General features: G+C 41.3%; 1 protein-coding gene across 7 annotated transcripts in view; it reads left to right on the top strand.

Annotated features, from left to right (window-relative positions):
* The window catches only part of map7d1a (MAP7 domain containing 1a), a 118,201-nt gene that overhangs the window by 36,748 nt on the left and 71,453 nt on the right, over window positions 1–10,000 (top strand). For all 7 annotated transcript variants that reach the window (XR_004561730.1, XM_034174086.1, XM_034174089.1 and 4 more), the window contains exon 2: window positions 3,158–3,358. Coding sequence is in view for 6 of the 7 variants with exons in the window: in XM_034174086.1 (XP_034029977.1) it covers window positions 3,158–3,358 (201 nt within the window). In the remaining variant the exon portion in view is untranslated. The remainder of the gene's footprint in view (window positions 1–3,157; window positions 3,359–10,000) is intronic.

Below are 10,000 nucleotides of genomic sequence, written 5' to 3'. Positions count from 1 at the left end.
TTGCAGCCTGCAAATGTGACTCGTGGTAACGTTCCAACAAATCAGACCTGGTTTCTTTTTATCAAAAAACCCTTAAATTGTATGATGTATGCACAGAGGACTGATGAGACCAAGTTCAGTTACTAATGGTTGCTGTCTTGACGACATTGTCAAGGTCCAGGCTTTTAATGACTTCTTGGTCTCGGCCATCAGAAGTTGGACTTGTCGACACGTTCACTTATCTCAGCAGTGACATACATGTCTCTAGGTCCTCGGCCTTTGAGAGTTGTTTGGGAAGAAGTTATGGAGTCATGAGGTTGCTGGACAGACTTGTTTGACTATGTCGATGTCTTTGCAGGAGAATGAAGGCCCAAGTCTTCAGGGTCCTGGTGTTGCCTATCTTGCCATATGGTTGTGAGACCCGGATGCTAAACCAGTTACCTATTGCTTGATTCCAATAAGATTTTATATATCCTTGGGTATTGCTGGAATAATTTTTTTGTCAAACAAGCGAATGAAGTGTGTCACTTGCTTTGTGAGGGACTGTCACCCACCTTTCACCAGGAGCAGCTAGATGCTTATATTACAGATGTGGCAATGGACTGGTTAACTGTCTGGTTTCCAACCAGGACCTGAGGTGGTTCCGCAGTGTGATGAATGCCATGGATGCAGCAAAGACCAGCACAAGTGCATGCTCCCAGACTTGAACTGCTGTGTGTTTTGAGTACATCTGTCAGGATGATGCATCTGATTCTCTTTTCTGAAGTTTATTTTTTAAACCTCAGCTGAATCTATCCCACAATTCTCTAAGGTGCAAATCGGTGTGTCCAGTGAAAAGTCAAAAAGTACACTTTTCAAGAAGTGAACAATTAATTCCATTGTGAATTGCTCTTTTAAGGCCGTCACAAGTATGTATTTTTAAAGAACATTATAAATCTTACTGTTTACAATGGAGGCACTCAGCTCAGGCTCATGTCAGTCACGCTATGAACTCCAGGGATAAACACCAGCACCAATGTGTCTCAGGGCCTAGGATTTAGAAGATCATTGATTCATGTGGGGGTACTTTGAATCACTAATATGAAGTCATATACTGTACCATCTTTATATTGGTCACATGACCACTGGCCTTGAAGGGCCAAACTCAGTCGTAATGGTTTAAGTCTTGATCAATGCTAAACAAAACCATACATGATGGCATTACTTAGTCACGAAGAAGTCAGTTTGTATGAATCACTGCCAAACATGGAAGGTGTGAGTGTTACACTCTCCGAATGCCCATACAACTTATTTTTTGGTGGCGGGTGACAACATCAGCACGCAGGAATTTGACCAAGTCAAATCAAATCAATTTTATTTATATAGCGCCAAATCACAACAAACAGTTGCCCCAAGGCGCCTTATATTGTAAGGCAAGGCCATACAATAATTACGGAAAAACCCCAACGGTCAAAACGACCCCCTGTGAGCAAGCACTTGGCAACAGTGGGAAGGAAAAACTCCCTTTTAACAGGAAGAAACCTCCAGCAGAACCAGGCTCAGGGAGGGGCAGTCTTCTGCTGGGACTGGTTGGGGCTGAGGGAGAGAACCAGGAAAAAGACATGCTGTGGAGGGGAGCAGAGATCAATCACTAATGATTAAATGCAGAGTGGTGCATACAGAGCAAAAAGAGAAACACACACTCAGTGCATCATGGGAACCCCCCAGCAGTCTAAGTCTATAGCAGCATAACTAAGGGATGGCTCAGGGTCACCTGATCCAGCCCTAACTATAAGCTTTAGCTAAAAGGAAAGTTTTAAGCCTAATCTTAAAAGTAGAGAGGGTGTCTGTCTCCCTGATCTGAATTGGGAGCTGGTTCCACAGGAGAGGAGCCTGAAAGCTGAAGGCTCTGCCTCCCATTCTACTCTTACAAACCCTAGGAACTACAAGTAAGCCTGCAGTCTGAGAGCGAAGCGCTCTATTGGGGTGATATGGTACTATGAGGTCCCTAAGATAAGATGGGACCTGATTATTCAAAACCTTATAAGTAAGAAGAAGAATTTTAAATTCTATTCTAGAATTAACAGGAGGCCAATATGGGTGAGATATGCTCTCTCCTTCTAGTCCCTGCCAGCACTCTAGCTGCAGCATTTTTAATTAACTGAAGGCTTTTCAGAGAACTTTTAGGACAACCTGATAATAATGAATTACAATAGTCCAGCCTAGAGGAAATAAATGCATGAATTAGTTTTTCAGCATCACTCTGAGACAAGACCTTTCTAATTTTAGAGATATTGCGTAAATGCAAAAAAGCAGTCCTACATATTTGTTTAATATGCGCATTGAATGACATATCCTGATCAAAAATGACTCCAAGATTTCTAACAGTATTACTAGAGGTCAGGGTAATGCCATCCAGAGTAAGGATCTGGTTAGACATCATGTTTCTAAGATTTGTGGGGCCAAGTACAATAACTTCAGTTTTATCTGAGTTTAAAAGCAGGAAATTAGAGTTCATCCATGTCTTTATGTCTGTAAGACAATCCTGCAGTTTAGCTAATTGGTGTGTGTCCTCTGGCTTCATGGATAGATAAAGCTGGGTATCTGCGTAACAATGAAAATTTAAGCAATGCCGTCTAATAATACTGCCTAAGGGAAACATGTATAAAGTGAATAAAATTGGTCCTAGCACAGAACCTTGTGGAACTCCATAATTAACCTTAGTCTGTGAAGAAGATTCCCCATTTACATGAACAAATTGTAATCTATTAGATAAATATGATTCAAACCACCGCAGCGCAGTGCCTTTAATACCTATGTCTAAGTCGCTTAGACAAGTGATGATACACCTTGAAGAAATCCAGTTAGTTTCAAGTAAACGTCTCTATCTCCTACTTGGATAACTTCATTCATTAACTTTGGCGTTGAGCTTTCATTATTTTATTAGAGTTGAAATTTAAGTCACCACATCATGCAGTATCAACCTCAGCAGCTCTCTTTTCTTTTTTTTTTTGTGAGACTTTTACAACCAAAACGCTCACCCCTGTACACTTGCAGCATATAGTTCAGGAGGAAGGTTACATCATATGGGCTTAACATCAGAGCAGTGAAAGGAATGAAGTCCAACAGGTTGAGTTCATCTCGGTGGTGTTTACCTCTTAACTTATTTTTATTGTCTGTGTTTCTCTCTTTCATCCAGCTTTCTGCTCTGAATTGAACGTAGACTCTACAAGGCCTGACCCAGAGGGGGAGAGCAGCCCTCCGCACATGGAGAACTTCCAGGGAAAGGAGTCCCCTGCTAAGAAAGACCCAGACCAGAGATTGACAACACCAACAAAGTGTGATGTCATCCCACCCTCACCTGGGTCACCAGCATCACCCCACCTAAAGACAAAAAGAGGTAAACAGAAGCTTTGCAGTTTGAGGCATCTGCAAGTGGAGTCTGTAGAGGTTTCAGATGATTAGACTTGTGGCATTGCTTGGATTGACCTGAAGATCTCAGCGCTCTAATAATGGTGCAGTTACTGTGGTGGAGTGAAGTCAGCTCTCCTGAGGCTTCACCGTAAGAGTAATGGTGATGGCATGCTTTCAAGAGCCGGTCAAATTCAATAGAGCTGCTGCAAAACTGCTGCAGCAAATGTGGAACAGAAGGTGCTACAGTGAGAGCATCGTAGCTTAGGGCTTGAAATTTTAAAGCAGAATTAAATACTGAGAGAAATTATTCCAATAACATACACACAGATGGTCTTCATTAGGAAGTAGTGATTCAGTGTTCTTTATTGGCATGCTTATGGTCTTCATTCCCAATGCAGAACGAGATGAGCTCCCATCATTCTCCGCCACCTTGACATGACTCTGTCCACGTTAGACGGTCACAATGATTTATGGTATGATATGTGATATGACCTTAATAACCTTTCTCTTTTCTGGCCTGCATAGTGCCCACTGCATTTACAGTGGAATGTTGCCAACAGATAAACATTATGCGTGCTGAGTGCCCCCCACCCCCCCATTGTCAAAGGTAAACAGAAAAAATATACAGGTGAACCCTGTTATCTCACACATACATAAGTTGTGATTTGGCTTTATTCGCGGTCAATTTGTGGACCCCGAAAACTTACACTACTATGTAAAACCCCTGGCAATAATTATGGAATCACCGGCCTCGGAGGATGTTCATTCAGTTGTTTAATTTTGTAGAAAAAAAGCGGATCACAGACATCACACAAAACTAAAGTCATTTCAAATAGCAACTTTCTGGCTTTAAGAAACACTATAAGAAATCAGGAAAAATAATTGTGGCAGTCAGTAACGGTTACTTTTTTAGACAAAGCAGAGGGAAAAAAATATGGACTCACTCAATTCTGAGGCATAAATTATGGAATCACCCTGTAAATTTTCATCCCCAAAACTAACACCTGCATCAAATCAGATCTGCTCGTTAGTCTGCATCTAAAAAGGAGTGATCACACCTTGGAGAGCTGTTGTACCAAGTGGACTGACATGAATCATGGCTCCAACACGAGAGATGTCAATTGAAACAAAGGAGAGGATTATCAAACTCTTAAAAGAGGGTAAATCATCACGCAATGTTGCAAAAGATGTTGGTTGTTCACAGTCAGCTGTGTCTAAACTCTGAACCAAATACAAACAACATGGGTCTTGTCCAAGGACACAACAGCAACCAGTAGAGGAATATATATATATATATACACGTGGAATTCCTCCGCACGTCTGTCTCAATGTGCTGAAAAATGAGGTGGTAGTCGGAGGGGCTGTAGGTGCAGAATGGCAGCTACACGAGTAGCTTACCATCACTAATGTGTGAATGTGCGAGTGAATGAATAATGAAACTTGTAAAGCTCTCTGGGTGTACTTGTAACGCGCTCCATAAATCCAAGTAATTTTGATTACCGAAAACCAGGACACTTGGCCCAGCAATGAGATACAGGCCCAGTGAAAAACAATGAAAACCAGGACATTGTCATCACTTTCTTAAAAACCCAGGACGGCCAGAACAGGACATGAAAACATGGCATGTCCTGGGAAAACGAAACATTTGGTCACCCCAATGAATATATAATATGTATGTGTACAATCCCATTTCCAATAAAGTTGGGACATTGTGTAAAATGTAAATTAAAAACAGAATACAATGATTTGCAAATCCTCTTCAACCTATATTCATTTGAATACACAACAAAGACAAGATATTTAATGTTTAAAATGATAAACTTTATTGTTTTTGTGCTAAATATTTACTCAACTTGAAATGGATGGTTGCAACACGTTTCAAAATAGTTGGGACAGTGGTATGTTTACCACTGCGTTACATCACCTTTCCTTCTAACAACACTCAATAAGCGTTTGGGAACTGCTGACACTAATTGTGAGTGTCATGATTGGGTATAAAAGGAGCATCCCCAAAAGTCTCAGTTGTTCACAAGCAAAGATGGGGCGAGGATCACCACTTTGTGATCAACTGCGTGAAAAATAGTCCAAAGGTTTAAGAACAATGTTTCTCAACGTTCAGTTGCAAGGAATTTAGGGATTCCATCATCTACAGTCCATAATATAATCAGAAGTTTCAGAGAATCTGTAAAACGTTCTTCACATAAGCAACAAGGCTGAAAACCAACATTGAATGCCCGTGACCTTTGATCCCTCAGGTGGCACTGCATTAAAAACCAACATCATTGTGTAAAGGATCTTACCGCGTGGGCTCAGGAACACTTCAGAAAACCACTGTCAGTTGGCACAGTTCGTCACTACATCTACAAGTACAAGTTAAAACTCTACCATGCAAAGCGAAAGCCATACATCAACAACATCCAGAAACGCCGCCGCCTTGTCCCTGAGCTGATTTGAAATGGAGAGATGCAAAGTGGAAATGTGTGCTGTGGTCTGATGAGTCCACATTTCAAATTGTTTTTGGAAATCATGGATGTTGTGTCCTCCAGACAAAAGAGGAAAAAGCCCATCCAGATTGTTACCAGTGCACAGTTCCATAGCCAGCATCTGTGATAGTATGGGGGTGTGTTAGTGCCCATGGCATGGGCAACTTACACATCTGTGATGGCACCATCAATGCTGAATGGTACATCCAGGTTTTGGAACAACACATGCTGCCATTAGGGTTGGGTATCGAGAACCGGTTTTTGGGTATCGTTAAGAAATGATTCAATCCACCGACATTGATAGCCTTCTTGCTTAACGATTCCCTTATCGGTCCTTCAGAGCGCCCGTTGTTTTTGGGGATGTTTGTCGGGAAAATGATCATGTCTCTACGTTGATTACAGAACCTCTGCAGGGTCTGTAATCAACCGTTTCTGCAGCGCGGCTCTTCTTTGAAGCTTGAAGCAATGAAGCATTGATCCGACCCGCCGCTTCATGGTTTTTTGTTTTATTTTGCTTTATCTTAATTTAAACCCCAAAGAGCATATGTCTGTGAGTAATATGAGGTCTGTTAGAAAAGTATCCGACCTTTTTATTTTTTGCAAAAACCATATGGATTTGAATCACGTGTGATTGCATCAGCCAAGCTTGAACCTTTGTGCGCATGCGTGAGTTTTTTCACGCCTGTCGGTTGCGTCATTCGCCTGTGAGCAGGCTTTGTGTGAGCAGTGGTCCACCCCTCTCGTCGGATTTTTATTGCGAATAAATGTCTGACCGATTTGGAGCTTTGCTGCATCAAATTTTTCCAGAAACTGTGAGAGACCTCCAGGTGGACACCATTCGGGAAAATTCATATGGCTTTCAGCGACGATTTTATGGGGATTACACAGATTGAGTGCTCCAGCCGGTTTAAAGACCGCCCACATCGTCTGAGAGCGCAGCACACTCCAAGCGCCGATCAGCAGGCTGACACCCTGCTGAAACAACCAGATCATTTCCAACGTGAAGGCTTTGTTGATCCGGGACATCGTCTGACTTCCTGTGAACACGTAGTGACTCTTACACCTCCATTTCATCCCTGTTTTATTTAAGTTTAATGACAATTTGTTTTGGTCAAACCATATTTTCAGTGTGTTTATTTCTTCAGTGATTTCATCCAGAACTATCTGCCAAGTTAGAAAATTGCTGCATCCTAGTAAGAGCAGAATACTACTGGAATGAATTTGAATAAGGAAAGTTGTTTTTTTTTTTTTTTTTTTTCTCACCAAAATAGATGCTGCATTCACTGCAGTTTATTCTCTGGAATAGTCCCAGATTGCGTTTCAGAGCTTCTAGAATTCAAACATTTTTTGTGTGGGTGGTGTTGCAGGGTAATTTTGGGTTACAGCTTTTTTTTTTTAAAATTTTTCACCACTTGCATCCTTGTGAGTCACTTTTGTACAGATTAAAGTCACTAACTGGTACTCCTGTCTTGTTGCGAGAAAGAAATGAGAATCGTCCTCCGTTCTGTTCACACAGCTCCAAATGCTGCGCGGCTCTCTGCCGAGTCAAGTTAGAACGATTCAGAGTCCAGTCTGAATTAATAACTTGAAAGCGAAACGCCATTTAAATCAAATGACTCCTCTTTCCAAATTTTGTAATACAAACTGCAATCGATCAAAACGTTTTTTTTTTCCTCCCAAAATGAGACGTCCTGCGCTGACGTGCAGCAGCCAACTGAGCTCAGCTCTGAGGTATGGAGAGACATTCATGCCAAAATGCCTGTCAAAATGCTTCTGACAAAAAACTACAGATTTTATTTTCATTTATGTCCAGAGTTTAAGGATCCAGTGACCAATTTCATATTTATTTACTTTACGACTCAATAAAATGTTGTTGACGTAGCAAACCTGTAAAGCCTACTTTTAGTAAACAGAAAATTCACAAGAGGTATCGATAAGCGAATCGATAAGGAATCAGATCAATAATGGCATCGATATCGATAAAATCTTATCAGAACCCATCTCTAGCTGCCATCCAAGCAATGTCTTTTTCAGGGACATCCCTGCTTATTTCAGCAAAACAATGCCAAGCCACATTCTGCACGTGTTACAACAGTGTGGCTTCGTAGTAAGAGTGTGGGTACTAGACTGTCCTGCCTGCAGTCCAGACCTGTCGCCCGTTGAAAATGTGTGGCGCATTATGAAGCACAAAATATGGCAGCGGAGACCCCGGACTGTTGAACAACTGAAGTCGTACATCAAGCAAAAGTAGGAAAGAATTCCACCTACAAGCTTCAACAGTTCGTGTTCTCAGTTCCCAAATGCTTATTGCGTGTTAGAAAGAAAGGTGATGTAACATAGTGGTAAACATACCACTGTCCCAACTTTTTTGAAAAGTGTTGCAGGCATCCATTTCAAAATGAGCAAATATTTGCACAAAAACAATAAAGTTTATCAGTTTGAACATTAAATATCTTGTCTTTGCAAATCATTGTTTTTTATTTACGTTTTACACAATGTCCCAACTTAATTGGCATTGGGGTTGTGTGTGTGGATATATGTATATGTGTGTGTGTGTGTATATGTATATGTGTGTGTGTGTGTGTGTGTGTGTGTGTATAGGTCCTTTTTATTTTTTTCAAAAACTATATGGATTTCATTCATATGTTTTTACGTCAGACATGCTTGCACCCTCGTGCGCATGCGTGAGTTTTTCCATGCCTGTCGGTGACGTCATTCGCCTGTGAGCACTCCTTGTGGGAGGAGTCGTCCAGCCCCTCGTCGGAATTCCTTTGTCTGAGAAGTTGCTGAGAGACTGGCGCTGTGTTTGATAAAAAAAATTTTCTACACCTGTGAGACACATCGAAGTGGACATGGTTCGAAAAAATAAGCTGGTTTTCAGTGAAAATTTTAACAGCTGATGAGAGATTTTGAGGTGATTCTGTCGCTTTAAGGACTTTTCACGGTGCGAGACGTCACTCAGCGCTCTCAGGCAGCGTCATCAGCCTGTTTCAAGCTTAAAACCTCCACATTTCAGGCTCTGTTGATCCAGGACGTCGTGAGAGAACAGCATTTTATCCGGATATTCCACTGTTAAAGGAGATTTTTTTTAATGAAAGACGTGCGGACAGGTCCGCGCGTCGGGACGCAGCCGACGCGGCGCGACGGCACAGGAAAAACACCTCCGTGTTGATAACCATTTGTTAAAATCCAGTTGGCTTTTTTGGCTTTCAGTGGAGTGAGTATATGAGAAATTGTTTATCAGCTGGACATGTTCCAACTTGTCCTCAAGGCTTCCAACGGAGATGTTTTTCCTGTGGCGGAGCGTCGCAGCGGCTGCGAGCCGACGCTGCAATCCGTCCGCACGTCTTTGATTAAAAAAATCTCCTTTAACAGTGGAATATCCTGATAAAATGCTGAAACCGACTTCTTCTGAAACTTCTCTGTTCTCTCACGATGTCCTGGATCAACAGAGCCTGAAATGTGGAGGTTTTAAGCTTGAAACAGGCTGATGACGCCGCCTGAGAGCGCTGCGCGACGTCTCGCACCGTGAAAAGTCCTTAAAGCGACAGAATCACCTCAAAATCTCTCATCAGCTGTTAAAATTTTCACTGAAGACCAGCTTAATTTTTTGAACCATGTCCACTTCGATGTGTCTCACAGGTTTAGAAAAAATTTTGATCAAACAAAGCGCCAGTCTCTCAGCAACTTCTCAGACAAAGGAATTCCGACGAAGGGCTGGACGACTCCTCCCACAAGGAGTGCTCACAGGCGAATGACGTCACCGACAGGCGTGGAAAAACTCACGCATGCGCACGAGGGTTCAAGCATGTCTGACATAAAAACATATGAATGAAATCCATATAGTTTTTGAAAAAAATAAAAAGGACCTATTCTTTACGGACAGACCTCGTATGTATGTATGTATGTATGTATATATATATATGTGTATATATATATGTGTGTATATATATATATATATATATATATATATATATATATGTATATATGTATGTATATATGTATATATATATAACAAAAATATAAATGCAACACTTTTGGTTTTGCTCCCATTTTGTATGAGATGAACTCAAAGATCTAAAACTTTTTCCACATACACAATATCACCATTTCTCTCAAATATTGTTCACAAACCAGTCTAAATC

Source organism: Thalassophryne amazonica, chromosome 7 (assembly GCF_902500255.1).
Source record: "Thalassophryne amazonica chromosome 7, fThaAma1.1, whole genome shotgun sequence".
In the NCBI taxonomy this organism is placed as follows: Eukaryota; Metazoa; Chordata; class Actinopteri; order Batrachoidiformes; family Batrachoididae; genus Thalassophryne; species Thalassophryne amazonica.
The sequence above is the reverse complement of the archived record's forward strand: the minus strand, read 5'-3'. Positions and strand labels throughout refer to the sequence as shown.